The sequence below is a fragment of the Ostrea edulis genome, chromosome 1, assembly GCF_947568905.1.
Source record: "Ostrea edulis chromosome 1, xbOstEdul1.1, whole genome shotgun sequence".
Classification (NCBI taxonomy): Eukaryota; Metazoa; Mollusca; class Bivalvia; order Ostreida; family Ostreidae; genus Ostrea; species Ostrea edulis.
This window is the reverse complement of record NC_079164.1, coordinates 108,263,892-108,285,626: the sequence shown is the minus strand read 5'-3', so window position 1 is coordinate 108,285,626 and position 21,735 is coordinate 108,263,892. Positions and strand designations below refer to the sequence as shown.

Here is a 21,735-nt window from a genome sequence, read left to right as displayed (position 1 = left end):
ATGCAACACAAGGTATGCACTATGTATGTATTCTCATATATTTATATAAAATTTTATACCCGATTCTCCACCTTAACACCATTGTTCATATTTTAAAAAAAAATTATTCCCATACATTCTCATGTAAATATTTGTATTGTTACCCAGAACTACTCCCCGGGTATTGGTTTGAAGAGGGAAAAACAACTTGAATCTGTACAACCCGGGAATGCTATCATATTGATATGAATAATCCTCACCCTGTTGCTCTCGAGAAAAAGGTTTTTAAAGCTTTACACTGTACATGTATATTCCAATATCATACTATCATATTGTGACCACACCCTAGCCACCACGGTCATGATTAAAGGAAACCTGAATCTACACTACCTGAGGATACTTGTATATGAATATGAGTTATTAAGACCAAGATTTTCCTATGTATCCCAATCTGAATATGATCCGCCATTGTGGTGACGATTTGATAAATTTTTAATCTACATTCTTCAGAGAAACTTTCACATAAGTTTTGTCTTTTCTGGTCCAGTGGCTCTTGAGAACAAGCTGTTAAAAAAAAGCCACAAAATTTCACCATCCCGTTACCGGGGGGGGGGGTGCTTTATGGTAACTGGTTGAAATTGACACAGTGGATCTGGAAAAGTAAAAAAAAAATGTGTAAAGTTTAGAGACTGACAGACACCGGACAACAGATGATCATATATGAGCTTATAGTAAAGTTTAGAGGCGGACAGACGCCGGACAACAGGTGATCATATATGAGCTTATAGCTCGATTGAGCTAATGAGTAGTCATGCCTTTGTTGTTCACGAGAAAAAGATTTTTAAAGTTTCCCCCTCTATTCTAATACAAAAGTTTGTACCCACTCCATCACCCACGGTCACGATTTAATCAAACTTAAATCTGCATTGCCTTAGCATGTTTACATATTAATCCTAGACACCTGATCCCACCTCTGGTATATCCAGGAGGCTGTGTTTGCTCAACTCTTAATTCTGTATTCCTTTTGAGAATTATGAGATTGATCACTGTTAGTTCTCTTCACCTTGTCATTATTATAACTTATCAGGGCCCTAATGTCCTAGAGAACATTTTAAAAGATTTTTCCCACATATCCACGTTTAAAACTTTGATCCCCTATTGTGGAGCCACCCTACCCTCGTGGGAGGGGGCTTGTCTATTTTGGCGCAGTAGTTCTTGAGGTAAAGATGAAAATTGCCCCACCCTATTTCAATAAATTGCTAGTTATTTCCCCTTGGAAGGGAGCATGAACCTGAAGTGATCAAATGAAAGCCTTTTTACCCAAGGATGCTATGTCTCAAGTTTGATTGAAATTACCACAATGTCTCTGCAAAATAAGATGAAAATTGAAAAGTTTACAACGACGACGACGGACAACGGACAATTTTGACCAGAAAAATTCACTCGATTCTTTGCCTCAAGTGATCTAAAAAGAAATTTGTACAGATTTCGTCTGAAAATCTCTCCGTAACAAAACGTAGTCTCTTCCAAAGTTGTAAACATTATAATTATAATATTCCCCATCCTATGTTTGATCTGTATAGGGATTGAGGTGTTACCAGCTTCAGGTGAAGTAGCACTTCAGACTCGTGAACTCACGAACTTCCGGTCAATGAGCGATCTAACCACCGAGCCACCGCGACCTTTTATACTGTAACGGCACTCTATTGCCGTCAATCTATCATGAGTTTGAAAAGAACCTCTTTGCTTAACAAAAGTATAATTTTCCTCAATGACTGATTGGATATATATCTATTTATTTGAATGTCCCTACCTTGGGTTGAAATCAAGAAGTAAATCAATAATAGATGGAAGTAAAGACTTTAAGGAAGTAAATACATTTGTAGTATGTTTCCTTAACTAAATAGACTAGTACCAGAAACAGATTGGCTCTATTCGGGCCACTATTCCCAGCACTAGCTATTTCCCTGACTTACTGTCAGTGCTATGGTCGGTCACAATGGACAACCACTCCGGAAAACAATAAGGCGAGCAAACAACCAAAACAGCTTCAGCTCTATTCGGGCCACTGAGTTGATTGTCTACTTACCTTTCCTTATTCTAAAACCTTTATTTAACCTTACTTCTTATTTAGCTCCCTCTCAGTACGATCAGCTCACAAGAAAAACACAGAATCACAGCACCCCGGGTTTATATTCACCCAGGCTGTTCTAATTATAAGGGGTGTCAGGTCATTCCATGTTATCCTGACAAATATAGTCATTAAAACGTTTGATTGTATAGAACAAAAACATTACAATACAATTGTAAAAACTGTGACCACTGAACTCGGATTGTCGGTGTGGCTTTGTCACTATATTGCAAATATGACCAAAGCAAGTATTCTGCATTCACATAATAATTTGATCTGTCTACATTTCAATCTTTTTCAAAATGTTCTAAGGTTCGCGTTTTACCGTTTTCATCAAATAGAATCCATATACATGTATAAAACGTCACCTTTAATCCAATTTTTTTTTTAGGAACAAAGATTATTTAAAATGTAAAATATTTTGGGTTTTTCATATTGTTTCTGTTGTATATCATCAGAAGACCTCATAGCAAATTTACATTGAGTATATAGTGCTCATTTGTCAATGCCGTCCCGATTTTTGTTTACATTTATCTCTGAAATTGTCAATACATGAATCACATCAACATTCAATTTCCTACAAATACTGTTCAGAATATCAGAGCATATAAGGGACGCCACATTACGCTCCACTGTAATACTCGGTTGTAGGTAGACTTCTTTTTTTGTTGTCTGCTGATAAACACGGATAGCCCAGATCTGTTATAGACGAAGCAGCATTGCGGTGACGAGCCTGGTAAACGAAGGCGTCCACTTGCGGCTCGATCTTCGTTTTTGCATATTGATTGAATTCATTGTGGTTCACTTCAAAGTTAATGACGACCAATGCAGACTGAGTGATTGTTTCGTGGATCTTCAATTTCTTCGTTGTCGGCTCCATGTTTTAAATAAAAGTTGAGAAAATTGTTTTTGACATCTCCGAAATTAGCTTGAAGGTGTTTTATAGTGTAGATACTACCGTTTTTGTTTTTTGATATCCTCTGCATGCCAAGTAAACAGTCAAAATTTATTCGTAGGTAATGTAACATATTTCAGTTCACCCGAGTCATGCATGCAAGGTGAAGATAACGAACAGTGATCAATCTCATAACTCCTACAAGCAATACAAAATAGATAGTTGGGCAAACACGGACCCCTGGACACATCTAAATGTAAATTCATCTGAGCATTCCTAATAAAACAAAATACCTATTGGTGTCATCATTCATTTTACATAAGGATTCAAGTTTGTTCAAATGAAAGGATAAGTTCCTCTGACAGGAGAGATGATTGAGAGAGGGTGAAATAGGATGGCCCTCTACTAGGGGAGATGATCGAGAGAGGGTGAAATAGGGTGGCCCTCTACTAGGGGAGATGATCGAGAGAGGGTGAAATAGGATGGCCCTCTACTAGGGGAGATGATCGAGAGAGGGTGAAATAGGGTGGCCCTCTACTAGGGGAGATGATCGAGAGAGGGTGAAATAGGGTGGCCCGCTACTATGGGAGATAATCGAGAGAGGGTGAAATAGGGTGGCCCTCTACTAGGGGAGATGATCGAGAGAGAGTGAAATAGGGTGAGTTTTCTGAAGAACTACTGAATCAGATAAGCCAAAAAAGTTTCACTACCGAATATATACGATAGATTCTAGTTTGTTCAACCACGAGCTCCGGATTCCAGGTAGGACCATTAGAACTTCACATAGAAATATATAGGTAAATCTTTAAAATCTTCTTCTCAAGAACAACGAGGGTACAGTGTGTCATATTAATTCGCAAGCCTCCTCATCTTATGTAGATTCAGTTTCGAATTATGACACTCATGGCCAAGCCGGGATAACAATAGGGGTTTAAAGATTTACAAAGAAAAATATAGGGAGGGGGTTGTATTTTTCTCTCTTAAGAACCACAAGATAATACTTTATCAAAATTGATATTCAAGTTTGTTTCAATGACTCCCAAGACAAGTACCAACACACAATATGGGTAGCAAAGATTTACACGAGTATGGTTTTTAAAGAAAATCAATCTCTATTACTAAATGTACAATTTGTCAAGTAACATATAGTGCTGAATCATTTTTCTTCATTCAGTGATCCCGGAGCTACAGTTTTACGCTATCCATTGAGTGTCCCACTTTTATAAATCTTAGTCTTTGTGTGATGACTCGGGCGAGTGTTGTGGCCCTTGGACCTCTTGTAAGATTTCTGCAGAAATTTCTGAGAATATTATCGATCAAATCAAAATGAAAATGATATAATCGCGTCACGTTGCGTTCAGATTATACTCGTGATGTAATTCAAGGTTATGCAAAATTTAGGCTACTTCAATTAATGGTTCTTTATTCGCGTAGCGTGATTCACAACGCATGTAATTGTTTATCAGTTGGAATTTTAAAATGTGGAACTGCGGCGCCTCTATGATCTCAGCACCGGGTATTGAAAGAGACATTCACTGAAACATTACAAAAAGAGCTGGATTTCAATTTAACATTTAAAAAAAAAACAACTTTATAAATTTGGTCACCATTATTCCAGATTCATATTCATTTATTACAATTCAGTAAAAATAAAAGTAAAAACAAAGAACTTATGCAATATTATGTGTGTGTGTGTGTGTGTGTGTGTACATAATTATATCATTGTTTGACGTAAGGAAGTATATATATTCACCATTATAGAGAAGGAGGTCAAACAAACTCATGAAAATTATTCACGCGACATTTGGAATTATTGCCGGAAATATTTCCAGTTCTTTCCTCGACTCGTATATACCTTGTATTGGTGCTGATTTTGGACTATATGTTACTGGGTACGAAGGAGTGACCAGTTACAAATTTCTTGGTCCAGGTTTCCTCGACTAGTTCTTCAATGACCGCAGTCTCTTGGATTTGCACATAACACCCGTATATCAATAACATAATATACTATATGTAATCGCTCACTTAGCTTTTTATTAATTATTTATATCATCCATAATCAAATAATTCACTACAGGTTATTGTACTGGTATATAATGGACCACGACTGCTGGTTGCCGCCATTTGACATCTCGAGAAACAACCATGGCTTACAAACCATTCCCCATCACATTTCCGGCGTTTCTGAATAAACCTCACCTTAAAGTTTTCCCAGCACCCTGCCCCAAGGACATATGCATGAAACCAGGTGAGCATATTTTCAAGTATACTTTCTAATGATTCTTTAGGTATATGTTCTTGATTCATCCATGTAAGATCCCCCGGTGTTCACAAGGTTTTGGCTATGGTGCACGTTTAGGGGGGTTCAGAACATTTTTAAAGGGGGGGGGAGGGTACGTCCTGAAGTAAGTACTAAAATTGTGTTGCAACACCCAAGATGATTCAGAATTTCTCTTCTGGAGTAAAATTTTCTAATCCAGGCAGTTGTAATTATTCAATCCCCCTAGAACCACTAATGCGTAAAATACATGTATACAAAATTTCATTATCGTAGAAGCTGTCATTTCTTCTCCCTCTGAATCAAAAACATTTACATATAAGAATTTTTTTTTACGTCCACAGCACCTAGATGGTTACGTTAAAAATGTTGATTATACAGTGCACATGTACTATTTTCTGTGAGCAATGTACTTATTGCAATAGTACAACTTTTTGTGCTGATTCAATGTCCCACAAAGTTTACGACGCATCTGAGAAAACTAATCGTGGAGATTTAAATCAATCTTACGAATTATACCCTGTAAGCATTCGGATAATGTCAGTTTCGTAATTACATAGTTTACCATTGAGAGTCCTGTGGTTACATAACATACGAGATATTGGAGCCGTACTTTTTGCCAGATTTCTAAGATTCACACTAACTCAAATGCCAGGTACACCACGTGATTTTTTTAAATGTAATAACTCACATGTTTTGGTTTGTTTTCATGCTTATTAGAAACATGTATTTTATGATTGAGTCTGAATTATGTAATTAGTTCTCTTAGAACGAAATTGTAATCTTTCTTCTCTGATATAATATATAATGAAAATACATCAACCATAAACCACAGACGTCAGTTCTATGTGTGTACATTCTTCACTGTTGTGTAGACATTCAAAGTGATTTCTATTCCAGCACATGTAGCTAAATTTATACCTGTATAAACACAAATTGGACATGAATAACAGGGGGCACCCGTTAATTCACGAGACACTTCAATTCAATCTCCTGCGTCTGTTCGTCAGTTTACGAGTATAAACACTTGATGGTGTAAAGTAGATAACCATTTTCCGTGCTAATAAAATCGGAATCAGATATTAATAAAACCTCGATAATACATCTTGATATCACTGCAAATTACGCCACTGTCTTAAATCAATGAGAGGAATTTTAAAAAAACCTTCCGTATAGCTTTTTATTTATAATCTGTTTTACTATTTCTGATTGGGAATTTGTCCAACTTTTTTTCCTTTTAATACACTTCGGTAACTCATTCTACGACCACCGTCTCGGAAACGAAACCATTCTATCTTTGAGTCAGGGGGAGGCAAATTAGCCGACTCGCAGTCGAGAATAGAGATCAAAGAAATCGTCTGTGTTTACGTTTTCATCTGTTGTCTTATATTATATGCAAGACTTTAACAGTTGTAGGAGTCCACTTGCCCTTATCTAATCAGACAAAAACACTCAATACAGTTTATTCATAGCTTTTAAAATCGAGAAATTCCTGGCTTTTTATGTTGGGAGATAACTGTATTATTTGTTCGTCTTTGATAACCATAGTACATGGGAATGGGGTTGTATTTTGAGAAATGATTGAATTGTTTTATCCGGGTTTTTTTTTATTGCTGGTTATTTGAAGCTGATAAATCAGTTATCAGAAGATGTATATGTAAGCCCTAAGTAAATATTTACACTCGGGGATTAGCTGTTCTGTAAAACAGTTGTACAAACGAATACCCCGACTAGTAAATTTACAGGAATATCTGTCTCTAATCTTGTAATCAATCATGGATATTAGAAAAATGACGAGATGGAGATAAAATCAGCCAACTTAACTATATTTTCTTGGAACTATTGATACCGATATAGGTTAAGTAGGAGACGGCAATATTAGAATAAAGGTAACAGACTCCTTGTCCATTAATTACATCCATACGTAGCCTCTTTTACTATGACGAGTATTTGTAACGATCAAAGACTTACTAGTTACATATGTAGTTGATTCGGGGGAGAAAATATGTTACTTTGTTGATGCATTCGACCTTGATCTCTGATATTAATCCCCAATCTGTTCCCATGTGGGAATCCACTGTATCTTACTCTATAAAATTACCGTAATCATACACTAGGGTCCAATATCTTGATCATCAATTGAGGGCGAGATTTGGTGGAACTCTTCTGTTTAGAAGATTGAAAAATCACATAAAATGGTGTCAAAAAGACATTGATGAATACAATATTTATAAGTTTGTGAATTCCTAGATGTTGCATCATGTAATTGCGTCACCGATCTCTTTTCATAGGTTCGGTATTTCAAGTTTGATTTGCGATAAATTCTTGCCAAACTGCATTAAATGTAAACCCTTTCTCATCGGTAAACATAACAAGTGATATAATCGATGATTAGTAATTAATAAATGGCAGATAGAGTTCGTATGAGCGCGAATCCATATCATATTGTCTTAATATGCTTCCATGTGCTTGACTGTGTGTTCAAAGAGCTTTGGAATTTTCACAATCTGTTTTCTTCAATTTCCTGTGATTTGGCAGCTAATGATATTTATTACGACTTGTCCTTCAGTACACGTTATCAAACCATTCATTTGAAATCTATAGACCAGATTGACTAACCATTGACTCTGTAATTGTCCTACATATACATGTAGCATCTCGTCAAACTCAAAATTAAAAACCTGACCATTGATACAATCCAATTTTCAACCAACCAACATTTGAAACACATCGATCAATTATTAATCCCTCTCCAACACCAAATGATGTAAAATGTTTACAAACAGCTCATGAATGTTACTGAAATACTTGCATTGATTTTCTTTGTTAATTTATACCACTTTGAAGACAATGCAAACCAAACCCGAAGCGTGAATCATTTCAGAAAGTGCCTTCATTAATTCTGCTGAATGCTAGTAGTAAGGCTGTACGCACTACTGGATCCCGTTGAGTAAAACAGACAAGAGACCTAAACCGCGCTCAATTGGACACCGATCCCTTGCAGGTCAACATCCCGCACCCCGGTCGTATCCAGTCTTATACAGCGGAATGAACTGAACGCTTTTCTCTAAAGCTTGAGATTTTTGTTGTTGTTTTTAATTAATTAGATATGCAGTACTTGCCGAACGTCTTTAATTTGAAATAAATAACGAGAATTGATAAAACCGGTAAGTAAAGATGCTTTAAGCGCCTTCGACATATTTTTTTTTACTGACATAAGAGACGTCGCCATCTGTAGGGGAAGTGCAACAAATTTAGATCCATGCACGGCGGGCAGTACCAAAGCAGCGGGAGTTCATTCAAGTGCCAACGCCTGCCGCGACATGGGACCTTGGAAGACCCTAAATACCGGCATTTGGCGAAGGTAAAGCCACTACCCACATCTATGTCTTGGGTTTGACGCGGTGAGGACAGGAACCCAGTCTTCCCAGAGGGAGTTTTCAGCAGATTTCAACACATAGCCCAGTGAAGTTTTTGAAGTAGTTATTAATCACTTATCTATGCATTTGAGAAGAAGAAGCAACTTTGAAACATCACAGTTACCATGGTGATTGACGCGATGACCCATTTCATATATGTTCCTCCTAATTTTCGTGATCTTGATTTTTGCGTCATGTACAGTTTCGGTTTTCTTGAATAAAAACAGATTTTCTTGAATAAAAACTTTTGTTTTTATAACCAAAGTAAAAGGGGGCTTAATCGAAGTTATAACCGTTTCACGATTTTAGGAATTTCGAACGAGACCCGCCACTAGATCTAGCTAATCGTCTTCATTGAAAATTGAAGCCATTTTGTTTAGGTATATCTTTATACATAATCAAGTGATCATACTGGGAATCGAACCAATGACTTCCAGATTCCCACTTCACACACTGTGTAAATCTCTCTCTCTCTCTCCCCTCTCTCTCTCCTCTCTCTCTCTCTCTCTCTCTCTCTCTCTCTCTCTGTGTGTGTGTATGTGTGCTTGTATGACACATGTATTATTATGATAATTTGTCTGTTTTTACTCTCATAGGTGTATTGTTTATATTTCCCGCTGTTTTCGTGGGAAATGTCATAAAGTTAAATCTTGTACCTTGTTTTTTAGAAGAATGAAAATTTTTACTTTGAAAAACCCCCTAACAAACAACAAAGAATGATAATTTTACTCAATTCAAGCATCTTAGCTAGCCAAGACCTTGTGATCCGAGTAGGGCGGATCAAAAAGCCTTGGGTAGCGAAGATGGTTCATCCGAAGCGATGTATACCGTGGTAGAAAATCTGTATGCATCTGAAGACCCGCAGACAAAAGAGTTCGAACAATCTACTTAGAGCATACCCCTCCCCCCCTGTTTTAACCTATTGTCGAATTCCAAATGACAGTAACTAAGAAAATGCTTGGACATGCATATTCTTACACTTATCTGATATATTCTGTTCTTGATGTTATGTAGAACTCCATTTCTGTTGCTATATGTACATGTAAATCAACAAGAGTTCTTCACGCCTGTTGCTAGTCTGATGGGTCGTAGAGAGTAGCAGATTGTCAAACACGTTACAAAACAATAGCCATCCAATCTACCCATGTCAGTACAAATTACTACACAACGTAAAGAAAACCTTGAATTGGTTTGTTGGCTAGATACGGAACCTGCTTAGGTTTATTGGATGTGATGAGAACACGAAATACAAAGGCTTGTAAATGTTTCAGCCTTTCTTTTGGGCGCGAAGGCTTTTAGCTTTAGTGTGAGTGTGCCAAGGAACACGAGACAACACGACTTTCTGCCAAACGATATCAGAATTCAATGTTGGTCATTTTGGACTTTATTACACATTTTCAAACTGTTTTCTCAATTTATTGGTAAGACATTCTGTCACATTCATGAACATGTATTTTGTTTCGTTCGTAGTTCAACGTGTATAAGAGACTGTTATATGGAGTAACTAAATATCACGAAGTGTCTGTTTATTAGAAAATATGTTTTGAAAGAAGAAAATCTGAAAATAAGTTTTAAAAATATTTGCATAAAATAGAATTTATGGATGAATTTTGCAGGCAAGGTCAAGAGGAGAAGAAGGAAAGCATCAATATTTGCAATACGTTTTCTGTTCAGTTGCTGTTTTTACAATATTCTACGGAATAACAGCATTATTCTTCGAATATTGGAACCAGCGTTCGAAGCAGTAACAGTATTCAACTAGCTGTGAATCATTGTCTACTGACTTCAATCTGAGGGTGGTCTTGTACGGCAGGCTCTGTGAATAATGACGAGTATGTGAAGAACTCAATACGGTATCGGGTGTTTTCCAAAGAAATTACATGCCATGATTTGAATGCGAATAAAGAAATATATATAAGAACACCTGGCTCCTAATTAATAGAAAAAGATAGCATTCAAGAAATTGATCAATACTCGGATATCAATACTTGTATTTAAAACTAACACACATAACAACATACACTTAAAACTTTTTAAATTCTCGTTGTGTGCAAGTATGATGTATCTGCATTATATACGTGTTTAGAAGTCACTCCTAGAGAAGTGTATGGGGACTAGTTTCCGTTTGGGCTGGTTCCGTGGCCTCCAGTGACCCCTTATCCATACTGCAAACCAGTTCATCGTAAACTTCGATTTCTCCTTTGTATTGACAGCTTGTGTTAAATGTCTGCTCGGTTCTTCTCTCTGGTGCGTGCGGTCAGGATATATATATTTAAAACTGGCTTATCACAACTCTGTAAGTTGCTTGTGTTTCATCCTTGTTTGATTTTAAAACGAGCCAAAGGTTGACAATTTTAGTAAATGTCTTTCAAATGATATTTTCCCAATTCAAATTCCATTTTAATTTTTTTTTCTCCAGTGCAAATTAACGTATCAAACTTTGTTTCTTCCGTTGAATAAATTCTGCAACGAAAACTATATCAATAAATTTTTGTCTCCATGAAGTAGCCATCCTATTTAACAAATACAACATTTTTTAAATAGTCAGAAGTAATACAATATCAGAAAGACTATTTTGCTTCAGCATATAGATACAACAGGATGTGATATGCTCTTTGCCTATTTTGATTTTGCTGCCTCATGTAGATGAAGTTTTACAAATCAACTTTTCTTACATGGCAATTGAGGCGTCTTTGCATCTCAATTATAGGTATCAAGAATATTAGACTTTCAAATGTCCTGTAATCAGTTGACGAGACAGGACTTTTCACTGATGTGAAATCGATGGAATCACGGGCAAGCTCTTCGTTATCAGTAGGGGCGTGGACGGCGGTCGCTCCAGTAACTTTTAGTACGAATCCCATTATTGGACCCGATTGAGCGTCATAGAAAAACGGTTGAACACATCTTGTCCAATCAATTAGGAATAACCTTGGTAAATTATGGTCGGACTGAGTATTTTTTATGATCTTGTTTTCTTTCAAATTATTGACATTTTTCAAGAGGACAATTACCACAAAGTTAAGCACGGCTCGGCTAGGCGACGAATCTCTGCACCACGCAAAGAACGAAGAATTATCAGGATTTCATGTTATAAAAGGAAAAATCTATTTTACAGTGTGGCAGATTCGACGCAGTTTGAGTTATGGTGTATGAAATTAATAATTAGTTCGAAGTACAGAGTAATGAAAATCGAGGTTTTTTTTAACCCACATACGACCATATGGCGAATACTGATATTTAAGTTCAAATACATGGTAACGTTTGAGAGATTGTTTTTAGAGAAAATTCAAAACTGATGAGTTTTTGGTTTGTTTTTCTTTTCTTTTCCATTTTTCCTCCTTTTTTCTTTATTATTCAACTTCAAATTCGGATTCAAATATCTAAAATGTTATTGAAATAATAATGGAGCCTGTATACGTGTAAAACTAATATTAAATGCATTCGTTACCATGTCGACCGTTCTTTCAAAAGTTGTCGTGGGTATTTCTTGTCTTGTAAAGAACCACAACGTGAACTACTGCAGATGCATCGTAAGTTTTAAAATTTTGCTTTATGCAAAAATAACAATTTCGTGTCCTTTACATCGTACAAAAATAAAGCGCATATATATTCATGAGTATTCTTCAGTGCTGTATCGAAACACATAGTTACTGGTGAGTGCCGAATGTTGCCTGTATCAGTGTGTTTGTATGTGCACATGTAGATCATAAGAGGTCAAAGAGTACAAGTATGTTTGAACTGAATAGAAATACATGTACAAATATTCTCTTCAAAAATAGTATATATGCAAAGTGCGTTTATCAGAGCATAAAGAGATAGTTTTATTTTAGCTACTGTTCCATTTTTGAAATATGAAAAAAAAAAATCATGAAAGTATCAATGCAATGAAAAAATGATATACTTGTAGACCTTAAATGATATGGATTTGAAAAACGAATTCAAAACGGAGTGAAATTTTTCGCTCATAAAACGTGAAATTAACCAGGTGCGGATTGAAGGCTACATACCCATGTAGTATTTCCACGGAAGCAACACAGCGCGAATTTTGCCTTCTTGGCTAATTTTATCAACCCTAGATTGGAAAAATCTTCTTACGGCGAGATTAGATTGGCAAGACAAACTATATTAGTTCAACCAATGCTCATCACAAGATAAAATATGTCAGGAACCTATCGAGAAAAGAGGCAATGTATTGTTGAACGTCATTGTTAACCAATAATCGTAGGAAAAATGAGCCCGTAATTGATTACATCTTAGAATGAGGACGTATAGGTCTGTTTCTGACGGTGTTTCAGTGACCGAGACAGGCGTTGTGTATTAATTAATTCTTTCGCGAATCTGTAAGGAATCATCGATGAACATTGAAATATTCAAGTAGATGGCGCAAGCCGTGACGCAAACTGAACTGAATTTCGATCCGCGGTGTATTTGCCAATGAAGTTTGGACTTCGTCGTATATCTGTTAATTACCTATATTAGCATCCAGGTGTAGTGCGAATGACAAGTCCGTGACTATTGTAAGATGATATTGACACTGGACACCTCGGGTTCCCAGGATGTTGTCATCCAGTACTTCTAGGTGTGGCATTATTTGTACAGAATATAGCACTCCGTGCGCTTTCTAATTCTAAGCCACCGAACGCGCCTCTTTTCCAAAATCTGATAATTTAAAACCAAAATCTGACAACTGACGTTTGATATAGGAGGTATATATACGCCAACATCAAACGGCTGCCGATTCTGATTATTTCTAGATTACGACATTTCAGGTTTCGTAGTGCAGTCGTGATATTTATATATATAACATATATGAATTCACTTAGTTATTCAGGGTATGATTTTATTGAGACCGGGGTGTATTAATAACTGGGATACAATGACTCAATTAAGGTAAGTAGTCATTTTTGGAATTCGTATATTTTTTTAATCAGAAAATTGCACAAGGCTAATTAAAGACGGATTTCGATTGATACAAAATGAATTATTCAAGTGTATTGTTTACGCGGCTACATTTAGATGGGAATCTGGATGAAATGTAAGGATATGAACGAAGGTCTACGCAGCGTGCACAATATTTATCTGATTTACGTCATATTAATAGTGAAATGACTTGGACAGAATCTTTAAAAAAATGTTTCAAGGATGTAGTTGTTCGATACCCTATGTTAGTATTTCAGTGCGTGGTCTCATGTTAATTTTACATCGTTGCTTTGGTCAGCGAATGTCTACATGACCAATATCTTAGCATATTTGTCTAAATATCAGTGCATTCTCTCTATGATCTCATTTCTAAAATAATTTTAAACGACAAAAATTGAAGCATCAAAATCTATTTATATCACATATCCTGCCATAACGCTCTTTCTCCATAGACCAATTTTTCATGAATTTTGATGATGCACACATACACACACACAGATCGTGAGTAGGGCGGAAGTCGGGTAGGGGCGGATGTGGGTGATCTCCTGAAGAAACTAGTCGAGTATACTACATCGACTTTGTGATATATATATATATATATATATATATATATATATATATATATATATATATATATATTAAATTTTCTTATATCAAGAACATATGCTGTTAATGCCTGACTAATATTACTGCTGAGCATAATTTCATTTACATCATCGTTTGTCTAGAGTGCCAAAACATCTTTAGACTGAATCATACACGCACATTTATTATTGTTTACAAAAACTGAAAAGGAAACACAAAAACGACATAAAAATGGTTTTTGCAAATTATACTGGAATTATAAAATATTTTCGTAATCATTGCGTTGTAAATGGAATATATATGCTTTCCTCGATTACTGAAATGCAAAACACAAGATAAGCAAACTACAAGTCTTTTTTTCACTTATGCATTGCATCATTTTAATTAGGAAATATAGTATGAATGCGTGTAGATCGATCGGTATTCAATTCTGAACATCAACGCCCATCTGTTGCATATTATAGAAACATATTGCACATGTATAAATTTGTAAAACAAAATGAATTTCTTTAACGTTAAGCAGGGCCGTTGATCTCGGAAGATTTATCACTTCCTTTTTATCTTTGCTATCAAACAACAAATGCTGCTGAAATGAGAGTGCAATAGATTGATCTGTGTAATATCAAAAATATTGATGATATTATTGACTGTATGCATTTTCATCTTATGGATGTAGACCAAATAAAAGCCAAACAAACATGCATTTCTTTACTGGATATAAATGAAAATTTAGAGAATACGCTTTATTATGATCAATACTATTGGATATAAAAGCAAACTACATCTCAATGTCATATCAATCGTAAATGTGTTTTTCCTAGTGTACACGCAGATAAATTTTTATTGTGCTTGTTGTAGCATATCAGGTTTGATTTCAGACTCGTTCTGATTACCAATTTTTGATGAGGTGTTGATACAGATTTGACACAAAATACGACTTACATCGGCAGTGTTTGCTGGGCAGGCCTATTATTTAAAGTTAATTTGTAGTATGAATAAAAAAAAAAACACCCTGAAGTCAGACATGATAAATCGTTCGAGGTCGGTTTAGCAAGTAGGTCGCTATTGTTTCGTATATGAAAACAATTGTTGTTGAAAATATGATTAGTTTTGCAAAATTTAAAATGATGACCGAAAAAGATTGGGGGAAATCAAATAGATAAAATAGACTGGGTGATATACAAATAAACATATTTCAAAGATATCTACTGTTTAGCGAGTTTAGAAATAAACTACTGTATACATTTGACTACATCCTCCGCTGTTTTCATGGTTCACGGAACAAAATCAACCGAACGTGGCCTTCCCCCCGCGACAGAATGGGGGAAAAACCCTCACTAGCGAATTCAAAAGGAGCGAAAATAAATTGTTGTTGAAGAAACTCCAAAATGTTCAAGGTTTCCTAAAATCATTAAATATATCCATAAAAGTATATAAAAAATCAAGGCAGAATATCATCTAAAATTCCAACAAATAGAACATTCATGCAATAATATTGCAGACACATAGCCGGAATTGTTAGAAATAAAAAAAAAATCAATGGAATGGTCATTATGAGAATTTGACCTTGAAAATATTTCATCATAATTCATCAAATGATATCTGTATAGACCTGACCTTTATAGGAATTTGTTACTTGGGTTTAAGGATATAATTCAATTTGTTCCATTACGGACTACAGAAATATTTCCATTTATCATATACAGTTTGGTTCTGATTAAAGCAAAAATCACCTCGGAATACTAGCATTCACTCTATTTCGCGGTCTCATCCGAGACCTAACCCCAAGACTGATAGTAAAGGTTATCGGCACCGCTGCACCGCACACAGATAATCACCATCAAAGGTACGGTCTAAAAAATAGCCTCTGTAAATTGATTATAGCTGAAATAACTACATCCATCGAATATCTTGTGGGCAGTTGTGAAATGTTAGCAACTATATTAAGTTGGCATTAGATTAGTCAACGACATTTTAAACCAATCCAGATCGATATTTCATTAATCTGTGCAACAGAGAGCCCTGCCACATCAAAAAAGTTTTGTTTTGTTGGGGTGTTTTATTTTCTGTTTGTATTGCTGCGTTTTATGGCCATATTTCAATTGCAGACGATTATGGACTTAAACATGACGTTGTTAATATTCTCGTTGCAGACGATGCTTGGCGATACATGACGAGAATGTTGTTCCACGTTGGTCAATCCTGTCTTGTCGAGACTAATGAACGCCACTGCATTCAAGGTAACACATGCCCCCTGGTTCTTACTAGCTTCAGATGATCGCTATGGTAACTATAGTGATAATTTTCAAGTCTCGATAATATGAAATTATAATCGGACACCAGTTGTAATCACAGACTTGCATTAGGGAAAAAAAAGTAATTTAGCCAATAGATTGGCCAATAGAAAAATCAAGTTACACCCGCGTAAAAACCAGATAACATCGCTTAATTCGACAAACACAATAAATGTGTATTCTAATTAACGAGGTACATATACTGAGACACAGTTAAACCATTCCAGTAATTGATTTGTTAGCGCTTTTAAGCAATGGTGATAAATGAATCTCAATGGTAAAATACAAATGCAAGACACCTCGTTAAAAGGCTTCTGTGACGTCAACTTTATCATAAGTATTGTTCACATTATTTCCGGAAACCATTTGGCATATTCAAAACATCGAAGCAATTTGGAGCAGTAGTAGTATTTGAAAAGTCCCTCCGCCAAATTCCGGGATTTCAAATATCTTTTATATTTTTTTTAGGCACTGGAGGGTACTGTCCAGGTCATGGAGGGTCCCGGAATTCCACTAATTAAAACGGATTCCAGTTACACTCGTTACGTTAGTACCGAAAACTTGATATCAGAATCTCCGAGTATGGAATCAAATGCAAAGCATGCAGAAGGCAAGTCAAACCTTGGTTTCCGGTTGTACAGTAGGAAACAACTAATTGAACGCCGAACCCGAGTCGTGGACGCCTCGTTTGTTCTGAGCATCATCGGAATTCTAGCAAATGTGATAGACACCGAACTCCGATATGGTGACATCTACACCACAACGGAATCTGTTATTCTGCGCATAATTACTTCTATAACCAGCGTGTTATTAGTAGCCTCGGTGATTGTATACAACTTAATCGGAATAAAGTTACAACTGATCACTGCTGGATTGGATAATTGGCGACTAGTCATTAATTATTCCATAATTATAAAAGTTATGACGGAAGTCATCATATGCTCTATCCATCCTTTACCGTACGGTGAAATTCGGGTACCCGTTGTGGTGGTAACGTATGGCGATGAAGGTGCCGTGTTCCAGGATAGACGTATTCCTATCAATTCCATTTTAACTGTTCTCATGTTTTTGCGTCTGTATTTGCTTTGCAGATACTTAGTGGTTCACAGCGATTTATTTCGCGACACGACCGTGCAGAGCTTAGGTACTCTTAGTAAAGTTAGAATTAATGCCCAGTTTGTTTTTAAGGCTCTTATGACCACACATCCGGGTTCCTGTCTAACAGCTATCTTGGTATGTACCCTTCTGATAAGTAGTTGGTCGATAAGAGTATGTGAGTACCATACGGTACTGAAAGATCACGGGAACTATTTACAAGCGCTGTGGTTGACAGCGGTGACTTTCCTGACTCTTGGATATGGTGATGTAGTTCCAAACAGTATATGCGGCCGGATTATAGCTATTGCAACAGGACTGATGGGAGTGGGCATCATGGCTTTATGTGTAGCAGTATTGGCTCGAAAACTGGAACAATCGAGATCAGAAAAATACGTGCATACGTTTGTACAACAAATAAAACTGGATAAACTCCACCGCCATGCCGCAGCAGACGTTGTTAAACAGGCGATGATGGTCTGGAAACTTCGTAGAACAGGTCTGTCGTTTCATTGTCCGCGAATCTTAAAACACCGCCGAAAACTACTGGACGCCATTAGGCGAATGAAAAAATCACAGTTCAGCAAGTCTCAAATGAGAGACAGCGTAATCGGAGTTGTTGAAATTTCTAAAAATATCACGGAAATAACAGACAATACCTCATCCATTAAAACAGAGCAAGAAAACATTCAACAAAGACTCGATACGCTGGAAAAACTCATCACAAACATGCATAGCCAACTGTACGAGCTGCGAGAGTATCTCCGACAGAAAGATGCCACATTGCGGGTTGATCCGTCATTAAAACCTACGTAATACGTCATCAAAGTCGGTGTAAGCACTAACATTGTTTCTTTTTTGTGACATAGCCATTACGTTATTTATTAGTATGATGATGCGGATGCCGTATTGGCGTGTCTGTCATGTAACTTTAGACGTTATATGCAAATATATGATTATGCAAATTGTTACGTCTGTTGACGCTTGTTGAACAGTTAAATTTACTTATGTTTTGTTATATATTTATGTTACCTGCTCATTTTCTCTACATCTGTTCTATATATCTCGTCATTGTCGTGAGTTTCCAGGAATGACTACATGTTATGATGCCGACATATATCTGTGATTGACCACTGATGATTTTATTTCAATCCCATTTGTGAAAGAGGAAAGTTGAAATCCATGTTTTATGTGCACTGCCATTTACCCAGTACCTCAAAAAACGAACAGACCCTTATGTGATCCATTGCTCTTTGCTTGCAGACAGAAGTGACATACAGAAATCCCAGTTAAGGATTCTTCTCATATCTGTTGGACTTGTTGAGATGTGATGTTTGTATGTTTTGTATGTAACAGCGATAGAATGTATATACACATTCTTTTGACACACAGAAAATTGTGTGTTGCGGTTCTTGTTTTTGTGTAAAAGTTAGTTCAACGTCACAATAGTAGTATCCCAGAGGACCTTGAAATTCCATTAAAGCAGCCATTAGTTGTATCCATTAGTAGTGTATCATAAATTTTGTCCTGATGCACTGTGTTTAATAACATTTCTGTTTCTCTATAAAGTAGAAATATCATAAGAATATGGTAAATTTGGTTAGCTATAAGGTAGTCTGAATTTCCTCTGATAACTTTAGAGTTTTGCACATTGTTTATTATTTCTGTCACACTCCTAGTGCTTAATAAGAAAGAAGATGCAATAGTGGCGGAAAACGAAGTAGGTGTATTGAATCATAGAAAAAGACAAAACTATTATATCCTTACTTATAAGAGAGAGAGAGAGAGCATCGAAAATTACCTCATGAGGGGTGAGTAGTGTGAAATATCATGTAAAATTTCTATACTCTCTTACTCTTTGTCAGTTTCCCATAGTCTTGAACATATACTCTAGTTGTGGTTTTGTTCTACTGTAGACAAAATTCAATACTTTAGATTATTTTTCTTTTGACAGAATAAAGTGATATTTCATATTACACCTATATATAGTCCCCTATAAATCAGCTTCTCCAGACCCTATTTTAGCACTAAATGTTGCAACAGAAAGATCAGTTTGGCTCCGTGACCCACGTGTTCTACGACTGAACATGTGGTGCGTATCTTCTAAGTTGTTTGAATTATGACAAAAATCCGTGCTTAAAATGTCATATAGCAGACTAATCACAGGTACCGAAACATTCAGATTATGCAATAGGCTAAACGTTCCATGATTTCTAAATGACTGTTGGTTATTATCAGAGCATATAACTTTGAGGTAAATGAGCTTATTTTTCTCATTTGCAGCTTATCGATAGACATCTTGCACTATCTTGGTAAAATTATTCTTTATAGTCTCCCATTCACATTCCATAAAGCATGCCATCAAGTATATGCAGCTACATATACATGTTTTTCCAATAACTTATAATATTTATAAGTTTCTCCTGCTTCATTATTGGGCTATGGTAAGATGTTTGATAATAGACAGTTTATTACTGGAGATATGGATTGGATGTGAAGCCTCTGGAAACGTCTGCTACTTTAGATCACGAACAATCGTTCTTTGTTAACATCGACCTTCTCTGTTTTCAGCTGGTCAGCGCATGTATTGCAAAACAAAGAGCCTCAGATTTCATTGGATTTTCTTTGATTTTGATAGACTTTGTATATGTAAACTTGTTTACCGTGTATTTAATTGTTTCCAACATCAAATCGCAAACATGTTGTTCCTCTTTTTTTTCTTCTCTCTCTTGTAGGGAAATATTACACAACAGCAATATCAGATTTAAACACTTAGTTATGAAAATGTGGTGGATTCTTTCACCCGTTTTACTAGTATTTAAAATCTGATTGCGTATACATAATATTTTCTACAAAGAGTATGAAATGAAACCTATTCTGCATAGTTGAGATTCCATGGGAAAGAATTATGTGATGACTGTTTTACTATTAAACTTGTTAAACTGTACACACTATCAACAATAATGTCATTCACATCGACAGTAAATGTGCTTGAAGACGACATGTACTTTTGTATTCCTTGATTCAATGATAATGAAAAACGAAGGTTTGTACACGTGCATCGACATGTCAAAAACATTGAAAGTATAGTTTTTAAAAGAATCAAAATTCGAACTTAGTCAGTTTGAATAGTAATAATAAAAAACCCACTACGACTGAATTTTCGGTGTTGAAAACGGAATTTATGAACTGAATTGTCAATTTTTTTAAATGCAGAAACAGATCGAATTTCTAAACATATATGTAAATGTATTTGTAATTTCAACTTTGCAAGAACCGGGAAATTAAATTGTCAAAGGTCAAGGTCACTAACAATATAAATGATTTTAAGATTCTCGAATACCAGTCTCTCTCTAAGATTTACAGACATGAAATGGTACAGCATGAACAACAGCATCACGGAAGCTTGACATGTTTTGCTTACTGTGTATTAACAATAACTGTGCAGCCTCGCGAACATTCTTTATGTTCAAGATGCATATGTGTGTCAAATAAAGCAAAGTAGAAAAGTCTGTGCAATTTCAATGCATGCTTTACCACTTGTCTGATTTGCAGAGAGACTGACACTTTTACGTGAATTCGCGATATTGTTTCAATTAATCGTAAATCAAAAGTATCACCTGTGTATATCGATGTTTTCGTGGCTTCATTTATTTGTTTTTACCAAATTAGTTTGTTCAAATTTGGCTTAAATTAAGTTTTCCATTTTTTCAACCACTTCCGTATCATTATCTAAATGTGTCATTGTAGAGTGAAGAAATAATTGCTTTGATACTGGGATGATACTTGGAAAACTTCTAGTTTAAGCACGATCACGCTCAGCTGTTGCTTTCTATCGTGTGAACTCTCATTATAAAGAGTAAACTAAAGACGGAGGGAACGTAGCAACAACGAAAAATAACTAAATGAAATTAAGGTTGTATTACGCATTTGTGTAGTTATAAAAGGAATAAAATTCATTACAGAGAGTGATCACAAAATGTATAGTTTAACCGATGCCCTATAATAGCCATTATGTAATGTACTCATTACAATTGAATACAATTCTAAACTAGCATGAAGATAACCATTATTGATTCAGTACACTTTGGAAGTGAAAGAATGTTATTTATTACCTGAAACGCCTAGCAGATCTA

General features: G+C 35.9%; 1 protein-coding gene across 7 annotated transcripts in view; it reads left to right on the top strand.

Moving 5' to 3' along the window:
* LOC125666202 (small conductance calcium-activated potassium channel protein-like) overlaps window positions 1-20,602 on the top strand; it is a 44,692-nt gene extending 24,090 nt beyond the window's left edge. For 4 of the 7 annotated variants that reach the window (XM_048899330.2, XM_048899322.2, XM_048899326.2 and 1 more), the window contains exons 2-4: window positions 5,083-5,253; window positions 16,364-16,450; window positions 16,973-20,602. In XM_048899330.2, the coding sequence (XP_048755287.1) occupies window positions 16,430-16,450; window positions 16,973-18,415 (1,464 nt within the window). In that variant the 5' untranslated portion in view covers window positions 5,083-5,253; window positions 16,364-16,429 and the 3' untranslated portion in view covers window positions 18,416-20,602. Of the gene's footprint in view, window positions 1-5,082; window positions 5,254-12,900; window positions 13,596-15,916; window positions 16,057-16,363; window positions 16,451-16,972 lie in introns of those variants that run through there. The other 3 variants (XM_048899325.2, XM_048899351.2, XM_048899360.2) reach the window with 3 other exon arrangements.
* Window positions 20,603-21,735: the final 1,133 nt, after the last annotated feature.